Raw genomic sequence first — 21,687 nt, 5'->3', positions numbered from 1 at the left:
CTGGGGCCGTAGCCCTGAGCCCAGCGCCCCGAGGGGATCAGGGACCACACTGCTGAGGCGCCATGGTTACCTGGAGCCGTCCTCCTGTGGACGGCGCGGATGTGGGGACCCACAGGACACCCGCCACCCCCACGCCAGGCCCGGCACCGCGTGGTGCCCAGCCTGGGATCCCCGGTCAGCAAAGGAGCCCCAGGGGTCGGGTGGCTGGGGCCTCACCTGTACGACCCTCATGTCCAGGCCTGTCTCCGAGGACAGCTGCTCCCTCACATGCCGGGCGGGCTTAGGGGAGTTCTTATAGGCGTTCTTCAACGTCTCCAGCTGCTTTGCTGTGATGGTGGTCCGGGGCCGCTTAGCTCCAGCCTCTGAGTCATCTGCAACGAAAACCACTTCTTACTGTGTCCAGCCAATCTGAAGCAGCTGGGTCCCATCCCTCCTTCCTCCTCTCCTCGTGTAATCTTGCCTGCTATGGGCAAGAGCGAGGGAGAATGGGGAACGTCAGGGGAGAGTACTCTTGACCCACATGGAGCCCACTCCCACACTAAAGGCCTTCCCAGGTCACCGAAAAGGTAGGACAATATGCTGTTCCCTCAGCTCCCTGCCTCTCCCCATCCCCTCCCAGCCCAGCCACACGGGGCTCTCATCAGACTGAAGGCATACCATTCTACATGTTTCCCCATCATGGCAAACACTCCCCTGACCAACCTGTGAGTTACCGCCAAGGCTGCAGAGGGGAAGGAGACAGAAGGAAGCCTTTGCCCCGGGCTGCCCCAGATGCCTGTCCTCCACTCTCCCAGGTCCCACCCATGACCTCACTGCCTTTCCACAGCCCTGGGCTCATAGCAAAGGGGACCTGTCCATTCACTGTTCACCTAAGCAATGTTCATAAACTATGGGTCAGAACCCAAAAGTGGGTTGTAAAGTCAACTTACTTGATCAAAAACTAAAAGAGGAAATAAGATGGATGAGATGAGATGAGATGGGGATGGGGATGGGATTGGGTGGGATAGGATGGGGTGGGGTGGATGGGATGGGGTGAGGTGGGTGAGATGGGGTGGGGTGGCCTGGGGTGGGATGGATGGGAGGGGATGGGGTGGGATGGGATGAGGTAGGGTAGGTGGATGGGATGGGGTGGGGTGGATGGGATGGGGTGGGTGGGACAGGGTGGGTGGGGGGAATGGGGTGGATGGGATGGGATGGGGTGGGGTGGGGTGGCCTGGGGTGGGATGGGTGGAATGGGATGGGGTAGGATGGGATGGGGTAAGGTGGGGTGGGTGGGATGGGGTAGGGTGGGGTGGATGGGATGGGGTGGGGGAGGTGGGATGGGGTGGGGTGGCCTGGGGTGGGATGGATGGGATGGGATGGGATGGGATGGGGTGGGATGGGGTGGGGTGGGGGGGGTGGGGTGGGGTGGATGGGATGGGATGGGGTGGGGTGGGTGGGGTGGGGTGGATGGGATGGGATGGGGTGGGTGGGATGGGGTGGGGTGGGTGGGGTGGGGTGGATGGGATGAGATGGGGTGGGTGGGATGGGGTGAGATGGGATGGGGTGGGGTAGGTGGGATGGGGTCGGGTGGAGTGGGCTGGGGTGGGAAGGATGAGGTGTTGCTTCATGAAACTTGATCAGTGTCAGGTGTATGAATATGTGTGCTGAGTTGAAACAAAACAAGTTTCTTACCATGGTTTATATTCAAACAAATTGAAAGAGTGTTCAGGAAAACAAGCTGACTAATCAACTGTCTTCAATGGATTTTGAGCCTCATGTGCCTGTAAGTCAAAGGCTCTTCTCAGCCAGAGTAAAGCACAGAAGCAGCACTGAGTGTAAATGGTTTGTGCCTCTCCCAGCACTTAGGCTTATCCATTCTCTGCCTAGCACCCTTGCCCAGAGTCGCAGAAGAGGGAATGGGCAGCTGCATCCAGCCCCCTGAGTTCTCTGCACCCCTTCACACTGGTGTCCTTTGAGGGTCTGCTCCATGTCTATCTTCTTCCCTTTCTTCCCTTCCATCCAAGGAAGTCCTCTCTTAAAACAACAATAATAGCTGATGTTTATCAAGAGCTTTACGTGCCTGTGATCCTCATGACCATTCTAAAAGGCTTTTCTCAGGGTCAGAAGACCTGGGTTCACCATTCTCACTGAGTCAGTGACGTGGGCAAGTCCCCTCACCGTTCAGAAGCCTGGGTGTGGGCAGCACGGTGTAGGAGTAAGTAGTCATGCAGCCCGGCTCACACTACAAGCCATGGTGCACACGGTGGATGGGAGACAAGGCCCCCAGTCCTCCCTCCTCCTTGGGCTGTTTTCTTCCCCAGCAGAGCCACCGTCATCCTCAAAGCCCCGCCACTCAAGTTCCTCCCTGGGGTCCTGAACCCAATGAGGAAGGGTTCCAGAGTCACTGAGGCAGACACTGAGGAAAACCTTCAAAACTCGTTGTTAGGAATCACTTCCTTCTTCCCATATTTATAGAGATAACAACACGACAGCACTTGATGTAAATACAAAATAGTGCATTTTAAAAATATTCACATACTCTTCAGAGTTCCTGCCAATGGGGAGGAAGTGGTGCAGTGGATAGGAATCTGCCCGCCAATGCAGGGGACACGGGTTCAATCCCGGGTCCGGGAAGACTCTGCATGACGAGAACTTGCTAAGCCCATGGGCCACAACTACTGAGCGTGCACTCTAGAGTCTGAGAGCTGAAACTACTGAAGCCTGCATGCCAAAAACCCCGTGCTCCATAACAAGAGCAGTCACCACGGTGAGAAACCTGTACACTGCAAGGAAGAGTAGCCTCTGCTTGATGCAGCTAGAGAAAGCCCATGTAAAGCAGTGAAGACCCAGTGCAGCCAAAAATAAATAAAAAAATTTTTAAAACCTAAAATAAAATCCATATACTCTTTACACACAAAACTTGAAATAAAGGAAACACTCCAAATTTTTAATTCATCAAGAATCACTTAATTTCAAAACAGGTTGCCCTAGTGAATTAGAAATTGTTCTCACCATGGCCATTGGGCGGTGCATCGGGACAAACCCCTGTTATCCTGGGTTGGTGGCTCCTTGGTCCTGTATTGCTGGCTATGTGCACAGAACTTTCTTCTTGCGATTACAGGGACTATTATGCTGTTATTTTAACATTCATGGTTATTATAATTTAAAATCTTTTTTATATCCTATAACAATGTCATCCAAGTATTCATTAAGTAGCGGTGGCAGTGCTCATGCTGAAAAATGTACCCAAAAATCAATAACTTTGGTGCGGAAGTTAAATGTGATAAAACGCTATGAGGAAGGCCAAGCAAGACCATGATACCCTAGGCTGTTAATTTAGGAGACAGCATCTGGGAGGGACTGAGATAGTGCTGAGAAAATAAAAAGTAGCATTAAGGCAAAGATACATTTCACTCGTTATGGATTTATGTGCTCCCAGAATACATCCCACCCCAATTTTTCACATTAATTCCTATGGGAAAATTAGCCTTAAAATATGTTAGTTTTGAATTATGCAGGGTCTCCTAGCACTTGTCCCTGGCATAAAAGGCAACCTCATTATATTGAAAATGCAAATATTCAAGGAAATGTAACAAATGAACAAAATCATTCACACCAAGGTACAAATAACTGATACTCAATCCTTTGTGTAGCACAATGGAGGGAACCTAGGTCAGAAAGAGGGTTTGAATTATCAAGGAGGGATCAAAACATAAAAAGAGACAGCCCGAAGTCCCACAGCAGACCAAGGCCCCTGCTGCACTAAGAATCACCCAGATTCCACAGGATGGAGTGTTCTCGGCCTCGTGGACAGCTGGAGGCTGGGAGAACACACCAGAAATACTGTGTAACGCCCAGCTGTTGGCAAACCTACAGCACATCTTACTGTTTGCGTTTCTCTCCCGCACTGGTCTCTCCCTCACGTGACAGACATCCCATTCCACAAGCTGCAGCCTCTCTGAACCCCAGGACACAGCCCCGTGTGGCAGGTGCTCTGACCCCCCACATGGAGCTGAGATGCCAAGGCTCAACCAGGTACACAATCGCCAGGGGACCCCCAAGTTAGTGGGTGACCCAGCAGAGATGCCCCCCAGCCTCTGAGGCCAGATCCAGTGTCTTTCCACTGTCCTACAGAGGTTCTGCCATGATTCAAACAATCCTGGATACAAGTGTGAGCTCCACTGGGTCATTCTTGCCACCCCATCTGGTCTCCCCTTTCTCCTGACCCATCCACAGCAGCAGCGGAGGCCAGGCTGTGACTTCTCAGGGTCTAAACGAGGCCTCTGATGGCGAGAAGCAGCCACCGGCCTGGGGGAGGCCTGCATCCTTAATGTCTCTGGTGAAGGGCATCAGAGTTCCGAAGACAGCTTGAGCTCTCTGAGTCCCTCTGCGTTGATGGTTTATCCCTGACAAGATGCCCTAATCTTCTGTGACACCGTAATTGACTCCAAAGCAACAGCACCGAGTGAGTTCTAAGGAGCCAGAGCAGATTAATACATTAAAGCAAAGAGCCCAGGAGCAGGCTTGCAGAGGCCCGGGAAAGAGAAGAGATGGAAGGGCTGTCCATGCCGAAGGCCAGAGCTGGGGGCGGGGGGGGGTGAGGTGGGGGGCAGGTGATGGAAGAGAGAGGTGCCAACCCTCCCACCTCTGCCAGAGCCAAGCTGAGCTCCAGCAGCCTCACTGAAAGGGCCTCCCCCTCACCACCCTTGAACTGCATTTATTAAGCAAAAAACTAATTTCTCCATGTATTGATCATAACTATATAATATATAGGTGGGAACTCAGGAAAGACCTGGAAGGATATACACGAAATTGTCGTTGCTTTGTTTTTTGTATTTTTTCATCAATCCCAGGGCTGTCAACAAGAGCATTCTGCAGTAATACCCTGAGTTCATAAAAATTCTAGTCAAGGGCAAATGACCTTGATGTTTCGTGAGTTTGTGCATCTAAAATGCCCAAGGTGAGTTTGGCCAAATGCCAAAATCTGAGCCAGGCTGAAGGGTACAGCTGTGAGTGAGGACCCTGAGGTGAGGTGGTAGGAGGTGGGAAATCAGACTTGGTCTTTCTGAGGGGAGCCAGGGAATGGGGGTCCAAGAGCTCCCCAAGCCCTGAAAAGTCCCAGGAAAGACCCAGGGCTGCCCAAGAGCGTGACCTTAGGCGGCAGGAGCAGCTGCTGCCCTGCCGCCCCTGTGAAGGCAGGTCTTCTGGGGTGGCTGCTCAATGCTGGGGCCCGACAGCAGCCTCGGTCTGTGTCATCAGCTTCTGTGCAGACCACGGACGTGGCCCAGAGGTGGCTGGGGAGGGTGGCCGGGTGCACGGGAGCAGATGGTCGAGATAGATGAGTCTCCATGAGCGAGGAGACCAGCTGAGCATCTGCTCCCACATGAGGGCCTTTGGGAGATACAAGAGTCATCACCCCCATGTCCCTGTCCTCAAGGAGCCTGCAGTCTGAGAGGAGAAACAGCACGTTTAACTGAAACACAAGCTGACCTGTTCCAAGGGGGACTTAGGCCAACGTAAGGGCTCTTGCTGACTGAAGCCTTTGAGGTGTGGAGGTGCTGAGGTAAATGTGCACCCTGATGTACAAAGCTAAGGGTAGTGCGGTCCCGGGGATCTGTCTCTTGCTTCAACAGTGCTTGGAGTGAACAGACCCAAGGACGCCCCTCGCTCCAGCCTCTGACCACCCTCCAACCTTTTCACCAGTTGCAACCTTTGGAATCTGCCACTCAGCTGTCCACGAGCACTAGGACCAGCCAACACCATTTTTTGAGCTTGGCTCTATTACCCATCAACCATGAGCTCCCAGATGCGTCAGAATTATTCCACCAAGGGGAGGCCGCCATCAACCGCCTGGTCAACATGCGTCTGCGGGCCTCCTATACCTACCTCTCTCTGGGCTTCTATCTCAACCATGACAATATGGCTCTGGAGGGTGTGGGCCACTTTTCCTGTGAATTGGCCAAGGAGCGCAAGGGCATGGAGTGTGTCTTGAACATGCAAACCCAGCGCAGCGGCTGCGCCCTCTTCCTGGACATGCAAGAGCCACCTCGAGATGAGTGGGGTAAGACCCAGGATGCTATGGAAGCCGCCCTTCTCATGGAGAAGAACCCTTTCAGATCTGCATGGCCTGGGTTCTCCCTGCACAGACCCTGCATCTGTGACTTCCTGGAGAACCACTCCTAGGGCAGGAGGTGAAACTCATCTAGAAGCTGGGTGACCACCTGACCCACCTCTGCAGGTTCGCTGGTCCCTGGGCGCGGTTGGGAGAATATCTCTTCAAAAGTCTCATCCTCAAGCACAACTAGGAGTCTCTGGAGCCCAGCGGCCTTTGAGGAACCCCTCTAGTGTCAGGGTTTCTGCCTGAAGTCCCTTTCTACAACCACTGGGCAGCTTGTTAACACCTTGGAGCGCTCTCTCAAGCCTTGGACCAAATGGAAACAATAAAGTTTTTGCAGGAAAAAAAAAAAAAACTAAGGAGCATGGAACTTCCCTGGGGGTCCAGTGGCTAAGTCCCAATATGGGGAGACTAAGTGATGATGAGCACAAGGTCCCCGGCTACTCCCGAGCCAAAGTACTGCCTTGTCCCAAGACAAGCAGCTGCTCAGCAACCATAACTTGATTGATGCTTCAGTGGGGCAGCCAATGCCAAGGACTGGGGATGGGGGGTGGGTGGGAGATCTCTCTCCCTTCAGGCATCTGGGAAGGTTCTAGAAGAGGCAGGATGCCTGCGGGGCTCCGAGGGGTGGGCAGCCTGGACTCTGGCAGGACAGAGGTTGGCCATGCAGGGCCCAGCTGATTACCATTCTGCTTGGCTGTCTCGTAGTCCTCCTTGCACACCAGTCGCCCATCCTCCATGAGGTAGAACTCGTCCCCCGTGGCCAGCTGCCGGTTACAGATGATGCAGGCGAAGCAGTGCAGATGGTAGACGAAGTCCTGTGCCTTGCGGACCACCTGGGTCGGGGGGATGCCCTGCTGGCAGGCTGTGCATTTTGTGCCGAAGCGCCTAACAGGGAACAAGAGTGGATTAGAGCACGGGGGTGGGGAGAGGGGTTTGGCTTCCTCCCACTTTTCATCAGCCCCTTGCCCACCCCACTATTCTGGGGTGTCCATGGGCCTCCACCTCTGGGCCATCCAGTTGCCCAGTGAACAGGTCATCAATTCACCCAGGGCCATAGGATTTTCCAAGCCCCACTGAGCAGACAGTTTCACCCTCTGTCTCCTGATCTCTTCAGCCTTATGGTGAAGCCTAGAGGACCAGTCCCACAGGGCAATTTGCAAGTGCCCCTGTGCATAAAGCATCAGGCCGAACACCTCTTCACGTGCTTCCCACAGGAGGAGCCGTGTGGCTGGGACACCCCTCATGTCAGGATCCACACAGGAGCTCCAGAGAAATCGCACTTCAGCAGCAGAGCAGGGCTCTTGCGATGGTTCCTCTCTTCTGCCTCTGCCCTCCACCCTGCACATGTCAAACCATCCTTACCAGCCTCCTCCCCCCTCCCACACACAGCTCCAGAGATGTGAGCCCAGGAATCTGCATTTCTACCCCTGCCACCTTTCCAGGCAGGGAGTCTGCAGACCCGAGTTTAAAGGATGCTGCCTCAGACCTCTCTCCGTCTGCACCTTTCTGGAGCAGCACTGAGGTAAGAGGAAGGTGCCAACCACCAGCCTGGCCCAAGGCTGGGAAGGAAAGAGAAGTAGACCCATTGAAAATATAGTCCAGTTGGGTCATTTAAGCCCCGTTCCCCATTCTGGCCACACACATAGAGCCACGCCAGTGGTCCCAGAGGTCAGAGGGAAATTTGGGGCCAGTGTAGAGGTGGCGATGAAGGGAGGCGGGGTGGTGGGGAGCCACTGCAGGTGAGCCTTCCCTGCTTCAGGAGGGGAGCGGGAGGGGCTGGGGAGGAAGGGGCAGAGTTTAAAACAGCAATCAACCTAATTATTCATGACATTTCACACAGCAGAACTTTATCTTCTTCAGGATGAAAGACTTCGCCTAATGGATCTGGGGAAGGTTTGATTTTAATGGTCCTTTTAACTAATGCTTATAGGCAGCCTGATTTCCCCTGAAAGGACAGTACATATTTCATCCACATTAATACCAAATAAATTAATTATGGTCATGGCTATCATGATGAATCCCAGATTAATGCAGAATGATGGGTCTCTTGTGCAGTAATGATACCTGCTGGGGGGCTGCAAGAGCCTGGAGCAGGCATGGCCAGCTGCGGCTTCAGCCCCCTCCCAGGGACACGGTCACAGAGAAGTGGGAGTCTAGATGGGTAACCCCCAAAGAGCCAGGAGTGTGGCCCCAAGGACTGCTCCACTGAGACAAGATATGAGGAGGGTGTCAGGGTGTGAGGGGCTGAGACGTTTGTGTTGAAAGAACCCCAGACTTCTGAACTCCTGGAATGCCTCTGGGCTTTGTGAGGAGGGTGGCGTGCATGGAGCAGGCCTCTTGAGAGCAGGGGTTCTCAGGCTGGAGCTCAGGACAGGCTCCGTCAGCCACCCCCGAGTTGTTCAAAATTGTGCATCAAGAGGTAGGGTCTGGACTTTCAACCAATTTTCAAAAGGTTTCAAAGCTTTCATCAGATTTCAAGTCCAGGACCCAGAAAAGTATAGAGATCACATTTGTTGAATAAGTCAGTGAATAAAGAACCATGCTTTTAGAGGTTGTGCATGGAGATGGCTAAATCTGAGAATGGAGAACAAAGTCTACTGTCAGTTCTAGGTGGTTCTGTGGCTCAGTACCTCCCAGAGCACAGGTGAGAACAGGCTTCTTCCACAACTGCTGTCTCATCACGTCATTGTATTAGAGAGGAAGGCAGGCAGGCACCCAGCTCCACTGCATGTGTGTGCGTGTGTGTGTGTGTGTGTGTTTCAGGGACAAAGAGAAAGAAAGCCTGCATGTATGTTACTAGAGTCTGTTTTCAAATTGCCTATAGTTTTTCTATCTAGTCCAAGGCAATGCACAAAGCAGGTGTTTGAAATGAAACAATGCCTTCATCCTGCTCACTGCAAACCCTCTCAAGTAAACTACCAAAACCCGAGTGTTCAAATCCTTTGCTGCAAAGGATGGAGCAGAAGCAGCTCCAGAGAAGAACTAGAGTTTTCCCAAAAGCAAGTCCTGTGGCTGCATCGAGGGTGGAGACCAGAGGAGGAGGAAGGCAGAGCAGAGACCTCAAAACAAAGCAGAGACTCCAAAACACAGTGGAGACCCCGCCATGCCCCTACCCACAGGGAGGGCCACATCCTCTCCCCACGAAAAAGCGGGCAGTGGTTTTCAGTAACCAGAAGCCCAGTTGACACCAGAGCCCCAGAGACATGAAAGATAACGGGGGTATAAATTTAATCTACATACCGACAGTGATTCATGCATGAGGGTGGCAAGTGCACAAGAAAAATGAAAAATAAATGGACTTTCCCACCAACGTTTTTTAGCAATTGAAGCAATTTTCCTGATTGTGGGATTTATACCGATGTTAAGTGGAAGTTGCTTCTCGTTACCTTTCTCCCCTGGAGCACAGCCAATGGGACCCCTTGTTGAGGGGACTGTGAGCACCCCCGGGGCCCACAGGGTTCCCCCCGTGTGGCCGAGGCCCGAGGGGTGCCCAGCCCCCACTCCTGGTCAGAGCCAGCGAGCCCAGAATACGGTGCCGTCATCCTGTGGGTTGCGGATGCGATGACGACACTGTCGTGTTTCCAGATCTTAGAGTAGCCAGGGCTGCAGGTGCGACAGCCACAGCCTTGAAAGTGTATGCGGCTTGTTCTGCGGCAGGCAGTAATGAGATGGCCATGGTTAAAACTCCCTGCATGGAAACAAGGTAAAACTGTGAACTTGCCCTGAAGGATGACGGCGATGGGGGCAGAACAGCACCCTGGCCAAGGAAGAGGCCTCCCAGGAACTTGCCAGTCAGCACCTCCTTCATCCTATCACTGAGCCCCTACTGTGTGCAGGGCCCTGCCCACTCAGGAGCAAACAGCACTGGCCTCGCTCATCAGAAGGACAACCTCTGTGGTGAGTGCTGTCCTGCCAGACCTCCATGGACAGCTGGTCTCCCCAGGGAAAGCAGTTGGAGCTGATCCAAATGACAAAGAAAATGCAAGGAAGAATTCTAACAGCTCACATGACGTTCCTCCACAGAGCAACATCACTGGCGATTCTCTTATCCCTGCCCAGTGAGAACCTCTGAAGGAGTGGATGAATGCATGCTGGGAGGGATGAGTGTACCAACTGCGTCTTCAAGCACGGGTCAGAGCAAGCAGGAGAGAATTAGCACGTGCCATAACCGACTCTTTGTGACCCCATGGACTGTAGTCCACAGGCTCCTCTGCCCATGGAATTCTCCAGGCAAGAATACTAGAGTGGGTGGCCATTCCCTTCTCCAGGGGATCTTCCTGACGCAGGAATTAAACCTGGGTCTCTTGCATTGCAGGAAGATTCTTTATCATCTGAGCTACCAGGGAAGCCCATAATAGCTGCAGCTCCTGGCAAAAGCTTTTCAAAGAAGGAACTTGAACCCCCTGTAAAATGAGGCCTGAAGTTTATTAAAACATAAACTTTCCACCCCACGTTGCTCTCGACATCACACTCAGTCCATAAATGTCTCCCAGCCTGAAAGGTAGGGACTCTGATACCTTCTGACAAATGAGAAACTGGGGCTCAGATGGGTGAGGTGCTGGTCCCAGCTCACACAGGCACAGAGTGGAAAGACCAGGATTTGAACTCGGTGCTTCTGACAGCACAGCTGGCACACAGTGGGTGTCAGAGACAGCAAATGCCACAGAGAAGCCAGCCATGGTGCACCTACTCGGAACTGGGGCTCAGGGGCCCTGTCCCCCTCTGAGCCACTGGGGCTCCCGACCCTGCAATGTGGGGACTGCCCCAGGAGCCTTCCGCCAACAGTGTCACCCCAACACACCGACTGATCCTGTCGACACTCCCCTGCCCCTACAGATCAGGCGTGAGGGGCCTGGGTTGCTGTCTGTGGAAATGCACTAGATGTCACGGCTGACATTCACGGGCTGCCCCTAACGCCAGTAAGGAGACAAAATCTGGGTCCTTGGTCTCACCCTTCCCTCCATGCTCAACCTGAGTTCCCTCAGCCCATTTATCTGTCCACTCCCACCCCTCCCAACAGGCCTTGCTGGCCCACTCTCTAGCGTAGGGTCTCCGGATACTGCAAAAAGGATGACAGGCAGACCTGGCAGGTGCCACATCTTTTAGAAACAGGTGCATGTAAACCCCATACCACAGGTGTTCCAGCACATTCCTCATTTTATGTTCTCACCTACGATCAGACCAGGTACCATATTCTGGTCACCAATACGATTAAAAAGCAGCTCCCAGTTACCAAGCACCTGCTGTGTGCCCGTGTCCATAACCTCTCACTTAAACCTCACCACCGCTCTCAGGGCACACCCTGCTACCTCCCTGGGGCGTCATCGCCACCCCCAGCCCACCCTCTCCCTCCTGGGTGGATTTTGCTCCTGGCTCACCCTCATGCTCACCATCCCTGTTGCCAGAATTCTCGGTGACATCAATGTCCCCTCAGCAAGTCCCTCCTGACCCTGTCCACTGAATTCTTTGACCTCTTCTCCTGAAGGTCATGGGCTTCCCAGGTGGCTCAGTGGTAAAGAATCCACCTGCCAGTGCAGGAGACGCAGAAGATCCGGGTTCTAAGCCCAGGTCAGGAAGATCCCCTGGAGGAGGAAACGGCAACTCACTCCAGTATTCTTGCCTGGGAAATCCCATGGACAGAGGAGCCTGGCGGGCTACAGTCCATGGAGTCACAGAGAGACAGACAGGACTGAGTGACTAGGCCATATCCTCAGACGCTCACTCTCACCCTCCACCCTGGACAGTGCCATCAGGAACGAGAGCACCTCCAGGAATAACTTCAAGCGTCGCAGGGCTTTGCCTTTCCGCTCAGTGCCCACAGCAGCCTGACTCCCACAACCCTGCCACCCGGCCCATTCTCACTGCCCCTCACTCTCCTCATGGCCTCACTTCCCCCCAACCCAGCAAAGACTCTGTGGTCCATCTTAGGAACCCTGCTCCTGCCCATACCCTCAACTCCCCACCCTGCCCTCAACCCCCGACCTCCTCCACACAGCACAGGTGTCAGAACAGGGCTGAGGGAAACATACCTCCTCACTGACGGGACAACCTTTAAATTCAGGGTCCAGACCTCAGGAGGGCCTGGGAAAGCACAGTGCTCCCTCTTGTCTATTAACCTTCCCACCCTCCCATCCCTTCTCTCTCCCAATCCCCTCATCCTTGGTCTCAGCTGGTGGCCCTGTTTCCAGGACAAAAGAGGAGCTCTCACAAAGGCCTGCTAGGCACTCCCCCTCTCCTGTCCACCCACCACGTGCCCAGTCTCTCGCTCCCTACAGCTGACCCATCTATGCTCCCAGTCAAGGCTGACGGCCCGTCTGGGCAGAGTCCACTCCTTCCTAGTAAGATCATTCAGCAAGCAGCTAGACCCCTTGCCGCCCACATCATCAATGTCCCCTCTCTGTCACAGGTACCCAGCAGCATACAGCGCGCTGTTACTTCTGCCACTTCAAGACAAAACAAAAAACTTCTCTTGATCCTACGCGTCCTTACATCTCTACTCCCCTCGGAGCAAAATCCCTCATAAAAGGGGTCTATACACAGTCTCTAATGCCCCTGTTCTCATTCTACCTTGAGTCCACTCCAGTTCCTGTGTGCCAACTTGACTGGGCCACAAAGTTCCCAGATATTTAGCTAAACATCTTCCTGTGTGTGTCTGGAAGTCCTTTTGGACAGATTAACATTTCAATCAGTCGACCAAGTAAAGCAGATTGCCTTCCTCAATGTGATGGGCCTCTTCCCATCAGGTGAAGGCCCAAAGAGACCACAGAGGCCTGTCTTCCCAGCAGTGCTTGACTGCCTGGAGCTGGGACATTCGTCTTTTCCTGCCTTTAGACTTGAACTGAAATGCTGGTTTCTTCCTGGGTCTCAAGCCTACCGACTTGTATACAACCATCAACTTACACCATCAACTCTCCTGGGTCCGTGAGCCAGCTGACTGCAGGTCTTGGGGCTTCTCAGACTCTGAAATCATGTGAGCCAATCCTTAAATTAAATCTCTTTACACACACACACACAAACACGGCCTGCTGGTTGCATTTCTGTGGAAAACCCTGACTAATACAGTGCTCCAGCAGGTGGTCTCCCATGAATCAACCCCAACTTCACTTAGCCAGGTGGCCCCAGCACTGCTGAGTCCATTGGTCAGGTCTCATCATCCCTCACCTTGCACCACATCGGCCGTCCCTCCTCCTTAGAACACGTCACTCACTGGGCCTCAGGACCTAGCTTTCCAGGTTCTGCTTCTTTCTCTGGCAGCCCCTGTTCCACCTCCCTCCACCTCTTCTTATCCAGCCCACACCTCTAGGGATTCAACTTCCACCTCCAGCTGGGACCTCCTCCCAACTCCAGATGGTACATCCCACGGCTGCCCCCTCGGCATCTCAACTTGGACGCCCAAGACCAGACTCCTAATCTTCCCTCAGCATCTGCTCCTTCCCCATCTCAGAGAAGGGCAATTTCTCTCTTCCAGTTGCTCAGGCCCACAGCCTTGGACACCCTCGTGTGATCTGTCAGCCAGTCTCATTGGCTCCACCCCAAATTACATCAAGGGCCACTCCCCCATTTGTAGGGGAAGAAATAAGTTCATAAGAAACACGCCAGAGACATCACAGCAATAGATGGTGGAGCTGGAATTTGAACCCAGTCCTCTTCCTTTCTCTGGGCCGCTGGGAGCAGTCCAACCCAGGCCTGCGCCAGCCCCCATGTGTGGGAGCCGCCACAGTGCGGTGCACCATCCCAAGGAAACAAAATATCACACAACTTAATTTTATGCTTTAATTGCTTGGCAGTGATTTACTGCCGGCCGTATATTTTTTCCCCAGTTGACACTTTCCTCCATGTATTTCTTTTATCTATCACCATGCTTGACAGGTAAGTCGCTGATATTTACTGTTACTGTATGTACCAATATTTCCAACATATATCACCACCACAGCCACGTCACAGCACACAGTTCCTGCCCTAGAACAGTCAGCCTTCTCCAGATGTAGACGGTGCCATATTTGGAGAAGGCCTGACACTAGAGAACATTAGGGCCTTAGAGAATGGGGACACGGCGACGCTGTATGCATATTCACACATAAACCTCCCAGGCCCACCAGGACTCCGCTCAGGCGCCACTTTTTATTTGCAGTTTCTAATATAATGTTTTTCTTTTCAACGAGCATTCAATACTACTTTGAGATGAATGCAACTGGAAAAGCTTTGAATCAGTCACCTAGTCCAACCTCCTCATTTAACACAGAAGAAAATGACCAGGAGAAGGTCAGAGATTTGCTCAAGATCACACAGCCCAGTGAGTGACAGAAAAAAATAATCTACAGCCCAGCTCTCCCTTCCCCCAGTCATACATCCCTGCTCTCCCTGCTGGGGGGAGATTTGCTTCCCAAGAGGCAATGGGACATGTAAGATCTGACCCTCTTCTCCCAGAGTCCAGCCCATCTCTCTTAAATTTTTGTGAACATGCAGGAAGCATTAGTGTTCCCCAGGGGAGTTTCCAGCGAGTTATCTCACCCGAACTCAATGAGCCCTTATCATAGGCATTATTAGTCCCTTTCCACAGGTGGGACAGGCTGACAACTGGCCCAACAACATTGTCCCTCCTTTCCACCCCTTTCCTCTGGGTACCTAATCAGCCCTCCTGATCCCAGGCTAATTCTTTTCTGCCAAGGTGTTAGTTGAGCTGTTATCAAATTACCCTGTGTAGAAGTGCCACCTGGGATGTTTGCTTAAAAGCAGAAAAGTCATCCCTGATTCCTAACTCTGGCCCCAGAACGCACACTTTTAATAAGCTCCTCATGAATGACCCTGGTGCAGCTGCGGCATGGACTGTGCTTTGAGAAACCCTGTGTAATGGGTGTGTGTGCAGACTGCCTGTTGATTCTTGAGCCCTTCAAGGCCTGAGAACTCATTCTCATGGAGGTGCAGCAGGCACTGGGATGGGAGAGGCATAGGGCCCCCTGCCAAGCCACTCTTACCCCATCCCGGGCCAGCCAGCCACAAGGACCCACGATGACCATCACGGGGTCTAAGGCGGGTTCGTGGCTCCTCCTCAGGTGGGGCTTCCAGGGGCACTGACAGACCCCAGGAGCCACAGCCACCAGCCAGAGACTGGCTCTCACTGGACGTTCACGTGATCTTGGCCAGAGAATCAGCAAGCGACATGGTGGAGCCAGGTAATGGACCCCTGAGCGCTGGGTTCATGAGATTCACGAGCCAGGGGAGTGAGGTGACCAAAGATGGGCCTGCGGCAGGAAGGCATGAGGGGAACAAGATGAGTAGGATAGCTGATTGGAAAGCTTCCAGTGGTGCAGAGGCGTGTGACAGGGGCCCAAGAGAAGACAGAGGCGATGGGAAGGGAAAGAGAGGGCCTCTTAGAGGCGGGACCCTGTGTCTCGGTACCTGAATGAAGCGGGGCGGGAGGTAAGGGCGGGAGGGGTGGAGTCCCAGTGATTAAGAGAACGGGGCTTGCTGATGCTGGCTGGTGTGTTGTAAGGTGCCCCCATCTCCCATTCCCATGTCACTCCAATCCCTCTTTGTCTGGGGACTATGTTTCCACAGCCCAGACGCCATCCGACTCCAAGACTGATCTGCAACTACTTGGTTCCAAACAGACTCCCCAGGCCACAAAGGTCTCCGGTATGCAGGTACCACAGATGTCAGGAGGCCCTCGGGCGGCAAGCCTGGGCTCCTGGAAGGTGGGCAGGCGCAGCCGAACAGGAGGGCTCCGGGGTGGGCAGACAGATAATCTGTGGACTCATCACCGCCTGATATATGGCCTCAGGTCCCAGGAGGAGCTGCTCGGCTAAGTAATTGCTTCTGCCTTGATTACAGGCCTTTGCAAATGACAGTGGGCCTGGTCCCACCAGTGTGTTTGAATCTTACAAATGTCCACAGGCACAGCTACTATCTGAACCATCTGATCTTACCTTAAAAGGTTTAATTTGCTTAGTGAGGGGATTAGACTATAAACTATTCAGAAATTATGGAAAGTCAAAGAGACCCTCCCCTTGTGAGCTCTTTAAGAATATTTTTCAAGAAAGGTGTGTGTTATGTGTCCTAGTAGGTGTGCAGTTATCAAAAATAATAAGTGGCTCAGCAAGAACCTGGCCCCAGACTGGACCCACAACCAACCGCAGAACTGAAGGGTCCTCTTCCCGTGGCAGCAAGGTACCAGCTAGCTAGAGGCACCCATGCAAGTACTGGCTGGACCCTCCAGCCAGAGCTGGGAACTCTGCATTGGGAAGTGAAGGCTGAGGGCTGCAGTCACCACCGCAGGGCTCTGGATCACACAGGGAGGGATGGCGTCCTGTGAACAAAACCCATGGCATCTCCACACACCACCCCCACGCCAAGAGGCGGACAGTTGTTCCGCCACCTGACCCACCATTGCCCTGGACAGGCCCCACCTCCCTCCCCGGGACCCCTGTCTGGCTTTTTGTAGCCTCTCCTCCCCCCAGGACCCTTCTTTTCACTTTTTCTCTCCTCCCTACATAGATATGCTGTCATGGTCTTAATAAAAGTAGCCAGGGACTTCCCTGGTGGTCTAGTGGTTAATTTCCCACCTTCCAATGCAGAGGGCATGGGTTCAATCCCTGGTCAGGGAGCTAAGATCCAAAATGCTTCATAGCCAAAAAACCAGAACATAAACAACAGAGTCAGTCAATGTATGTCAAAAACCCACTACAATATTGTAAAGTAATTAGCCTCCAACTAATAAAAATAAATGGAAAAAATAAATAAATAAGTAAATGCAGTTACATAAAAAATAAAAATAAATAAAAGAGTAGTTACCAATAATGATGGATACTAAGTACTTCATTTCACTCTGTCCCCGGAGTAACTTAGAAAAGTAGACATTTTTATTTTCATCTCTTTTTTCAAGATGAGAGTGAGGCTCCAAGAGGTCTGATGCCCCAGATTCACACTGAACCTGGTTTCAAACCCAATGCCTGCTCCCTCTCCAATGTCAAACTCGGGGTGCGGGCCTTACCCCATGTCCCCCAGGTTGCCCGATGTCCCATGGGCATCTGCTCAGCTGAGGGATGGAGGATCTGGTTACAAGAGTGATTGGCCCAAGGTCACTAATGAAGACCTCCCAGGAGCCAGCAAAACCACCCTGCGGCCGGGCCAAATGCAGAGCTTGCCGGAGCTGAGACAGGCTGTTCTGAACGGCGGGGATAAATCAGCAGCTCCAGGGCTCCCAAGGACGCCTCTTACCTGCCCTTGGCTGACAGCTCGTTACTGCCTAAGAGATTGACTGGCTGGGGGAGGGGCACAGCTCCCCACTGACAGTGGTCCAGCGGCCCTCCATCTCGCTGGGTCCCCGCAGTGCCAGCCAGGGGAGGGCCTCAGGCGCAGGGAGACACCCCCAAAGGAGCATGAAGTTTTAGACAAGACCCCCCCCCCGGGGTGGCAATCACCCCCGAACGTCTCCGACCCTTCCCCATGGCCCCCTCTGTTAGGCAGGTGTGAGGACGGAGACCTGGCAGCCGGGATACAGCTTAAAGCTCCCCCACAAGACTAGAGTGTTCTTAAGGGCTGTGGTTTACCTTAAAAATGTATGTGACTCTTGCCCTTCCTTTGATTCTATAGCTCTCTGTTTTCATATTATAATAATCACTGGTTTGCTTCTCAAGTTTTTGTGTAAATCAGCACAGGATCTCTATGCCATGGTTTATGCCCAGCATACTGCCGTGAGCCAAACTACCCTGACCTCCATGTGAGGAGTTCTAGGCTTTTAAAATCATCTCAGTGGGAAGGTTGCAAAGCTGGAGGGAGCAGGGCGGGCAGTAGAAGCCAGCACAGCCCAGCCCTGGGGAAGAATTCTGACAGCTAGTCCTCTGAGGCCAGAAACCCAACACCCAGAGATTCTAGCACCTAGCAAGAAGGACCCAGCAGGGCTGGACAGTTTATACACCACCAGCTTCCCATTTCACAGCAACTCAGTGGGTTAGAACATCACCTCTTAACAGATAAGGGGATGAGGTTTTCAGGAAGGCCTGGTCACTTGTTTGCTAATGAACAGCTGATTAAACACAGAACAGTAATTCAATCAAGCTCCATTTGGGTTCACCAAACCAGTCTGCTCATAAAATGACTCCCTTTTGCAAAATGCTCCTGTGTCTTGGGGCACTAGAGCTGAGACACATTAAGGAACTTGCCTAAGGACCTCCCGCACTTGAACCAGTTCCTAGCGCAGAAAACCTGTTTTCACCATGCTTCAAAGTAAGGGAGCTGCCAGGACCCAGACAGTGAAGAGCAGGGTACCCAGAAGCCCAAATCCCAGTCCCCTGCTCTCCCCAGGCTCCAGCCCTTTTGCAAGGAGCCAGGGACCCTCCACACACTGGATGCAAAGTCCAGACAGGACCTGCTCAGCAAAGGCAACCCAAGTTGTTGGCTTCCTGGCTTGCAATTTTGTAACAGTCTCAGAAGCACCCTGCATACCTCAAGGCCTCTCCTCTCTGGCCTCAGAATTTTATTTCCTTTGGAGAAGGGAAGCCAAGGACCCAAGAGGCAAAACAACAAATAACAGCAAAAACCAGCCAATGTTACTGAGCAAGACAGTATTTAACAGCGCCCCCAAAAGCACAACTCAAAAGCACAACCACCGCAGAGTACAGCCTTCCAACAGTACTTCTTTCTCTGTCTGTGCACACGCCTACATCGCCCTCTGCTGCCAGGCACCAGTACTGCCATGTTCCACAGGCTGGAGGCTCGTGGAAGCTAATCTCCATCTTTCACCTCCATCCTCCCCCCCACTTCTGGGGTACTCACCCCTCCAGCTCCCCACAATACTGTCTTGATTCACAAAACTTCACACAGAATAAAAGATGCCCCTGGAGTTGTGCAAAGCAGTGGCCCTACCCCTTGTTATAGGCAAAGAGATTTAAAGTATTGATCCTGGAACTTAGAACCACAGTGCTGATCAGTAAGGTCAATGAATCCTGCCCTCTGTCTCTGAGTCACGCTTTGGGGCAGATATCATAAAAGAATAGTACTTTTTCTTTTTTCTTTTTCTCTTTTGCTTCAAGGTGCATAGAGAAGATGCCTCTGACCAGGCATCTTCCAAGTGCCACAGCCGCAAGCATTCTGAGGTCTGGTGGGCAGATTCGAGTGCATGGCACCTGCTGGGCTCTCTTGAGGCCGCCAGAGGTGACTCCTGCAGCCTGGTGCCCAGGACTGCCCTTCCCTCCTGCCCCGTCTCCTGTTCCCTCTGTTCCTAGTGTCCCTCTGCATGTATGTCAGCTGAAAGCAGGTGCCTGGTGATCTTTAATGAGCCGCAATGAGGAGCAGACCCCCAGTTCTGCAGCCAGATCACTGTCTGAGCCCCAGGTGGGCAGCAGGTCCCAAGCCCTGAGGATGGGAGGTGAAGCCGCTCTGACTGTAGACAATACTCCCTCCCTGTCCTCACCAAGGACTTGCGAGACCAAACTGTGCCGCACCTGTGCCGTCCTGGACCAAACAGCCATGATCGCAAATGCTGGGTGAGTCCTGACTGCCTGTAAATCCAAGGGTCCTCCCTGGGGCTTTGTGTCTGATTGTCCCTCTGTGGGCAGTGGGGGCAGTCACTTCCGCTTTCCATTTCTCTCCACACAGCATCCCCAGCACGGAATTAATGACCTGTGGATTCAGCACTGAGTTTGTGTGGCCAGCTCCCCTTAACAAGGGGCTCCAGCCCTGCTACCTTACAAAGCAGAATGATCTCAGGAGAGGAGAGTAACTGTGGCTAAGTAAGGGAGGCAGCCTGGGCCTCTGTGACTTGCAGGATGCCAAAGCTGGGTCCAGAAGAAACTGGTCCCACAGCACACTGTAAATTCGCCGTGTAATCTCCTCTTTGTTGCATCAAACCCAGCAACGGCCTATGTGTATGGGACAGACAGAAAACTGAATGGCTAATAAGCCTTTCCTCGGGCCAACAGGTGCAGGAGGAACCAGCCGAGCAGGGCAGCTTGCGCTGAGTCATCGGCAGAGACGAGGGGTAAGGTGGCCAGGCCTCCACCAGGCTCCCTCCCCCAAGGAGCTGCACTCACCGCCATGGGAAGATGGGGAGACCTTGAGAGGATGGACATCATCCTCTGAACAGTAAAATAGCCCGGACCAGGGTGTGGAGGTGGGGAAAGGCTGAGCATGCCTGGGAAAGGGGGCATCCTGCTGGGGGGCATCGGGTACCCAAGGAAAGCCGTGAGCTAGGACTGAATGGGAGGCTGGGCATCGGGCAGAAGGCTCTGGTGGCACAGTGTTTCTGGAATATTCTGTAGGCAGAGGGGGGCCTGCCAAAGGAGCTGGGGATGGCAGGTCAGGACCTGAGCTGTGACGGAGGACGCTGGTCTGGTGGGGAGGTGGTGTGGGCAGCAGCCACGGGGAGATCACGAGAGACCCTAGTCATGAGTCTCCAAGGTCATGGAGGCAGGGATTGGGGCAACAGCCTGGGTGACTAATTGTCATTGTTATTTCTGGTCTCGGGCTTATGGCTCGTAGGCTTGTGCTAACCCCTCCGTACCCCGCTCCCTGGCCCCTCCTGGGTCTAAAGTGATCCTCTTTCCTTATCACTACTTCTCCCAAAGCCAAAGCTACATGCCAGCTGCTGCCATCTCCTGTTCCCAAACCTGGAGCTAGCCAGTCAAGGTCCAAACATCAGATAGGGCCCCCGGGCAATGCCAGGGCTCAAAAGGCCTTCTCTGATTACGGAGCTCTAGGTCTTTGGTCCTGACAGGCCTGCACCCGGTCAGAGTTCTGACCAAGGGACCCCTCAGCACCTCCCCTGTCCCCAGATGGGCAAGAAGGCAATGTGGCCTCTTGCTCACCCTGGAGTTCACTGGGGATTTCCAAAGGTCCAGGGACAAACGGTAGGATGAGGCGCTGGCCCTGGAAGCATGGACAGCTCACCAAAGCTCCAAGGCCAGGCCCGCCTACCTACTTCCTCCTGCCCTCTTCCCCACCCTCCAACACAGAGGATGACACCTGTCCTATCCCGGGCCCAAAGAGCTCCCATGGTACTTGACCAGGGCATCTGTGAGCGAGGAGGTTTGAGGCAAATTCTTGTTGCAGAGAAAAGATGTGAGTGGAGGGGATGGAACTGCTTAAAGGCCAGAATACAGGCAACATGGTGAGTGTCAATGATAGGCAAAGTAAGAGGAAGATGGGGAGAAAAGGTGGGGGGGGGACAGTCCACAGAAAAGAACCAGAGGCCCACCCCTCAACTGGGAACCATAAGGATTTGTTGGGTGTCCCGGTGCTAGCCACTGCCCCACCCTCAGGGAGCTCGAGCATAGATGTGTGTGCACACACACACATACACACACACACTTTCAAGGAGAGAGCAGAGCTTATTTGACCGAAGTGTAATAGTAACAGTGAGTCCTGCCTTCTGAGCACAAGCCATGGAGGCAGCCCCCGTGGTTATCAACATCATCTTTAAAGTGCTTTTCAACTCCTATTGGACTGACCAAATCGGAGAATCCTCAGAAATTCAAATCACTTATTCCCTGCAGGTAAACCTTGGGAAGGATTTGGGAGAAATCAAGCTCCGTATCCAGGACTGGTGCTTCTTCTCCCTGTCTCCAGAATACATGTCCCCTGAAGGAGGC

At 53.1% G+C, this 21,687-nt stretch overlaps 1 protein-coding gene and 1 pseudogene across 1 annotated transcript in view; one reads left to right on the top strand and one right to left on the bottom strand.

Annotated features, from left to right (window-relative positions):
* Positions 1 to 21,687, bottom strand: part of LHX4 (LIM homeobox 4) — a 44,834-nt gene that overhangs the window by 3,368 nt on the left and 19,779 nt on the right. Inside the window, exons 3-4 of the mRNA XM_043923836.1 lie at positions 6,783 to 6,985; positions 217 to 371 (exon numbers count right to left, since the gene is read on the bottom strand). Of these exons, the coding sequence (XP_043779771.1) occupies positions 217 to 371; positions 6,783 to 6,985 (358 nt within the window). The remainder of the gene's footprint in view (positions 1 to 216; positions 372 to 6,782; positions 6,986 to 21,687) is intronic.
* LOC122707884 lies at positions 5,777 to 6,287 on the top strand (annotated as a pseudogene).

Source organism: Cervus elaphus, chromosome 14 (assembly GCF_910594005.1).
Source record: "Cervus elaphus chromosome 14, mCerEla1.1, whole genome shotgun sequence".
In the NCBI taxonomy this organism is placed as follows: Eukaryota; Metazoa; Chordata; class Mammalia; order Artiodactyla; family Cervidae; genus Cervus; species Cervus elaphus.
This window is presented reverse-complemented; position numbering and strand designations above follow the sequence as displayed.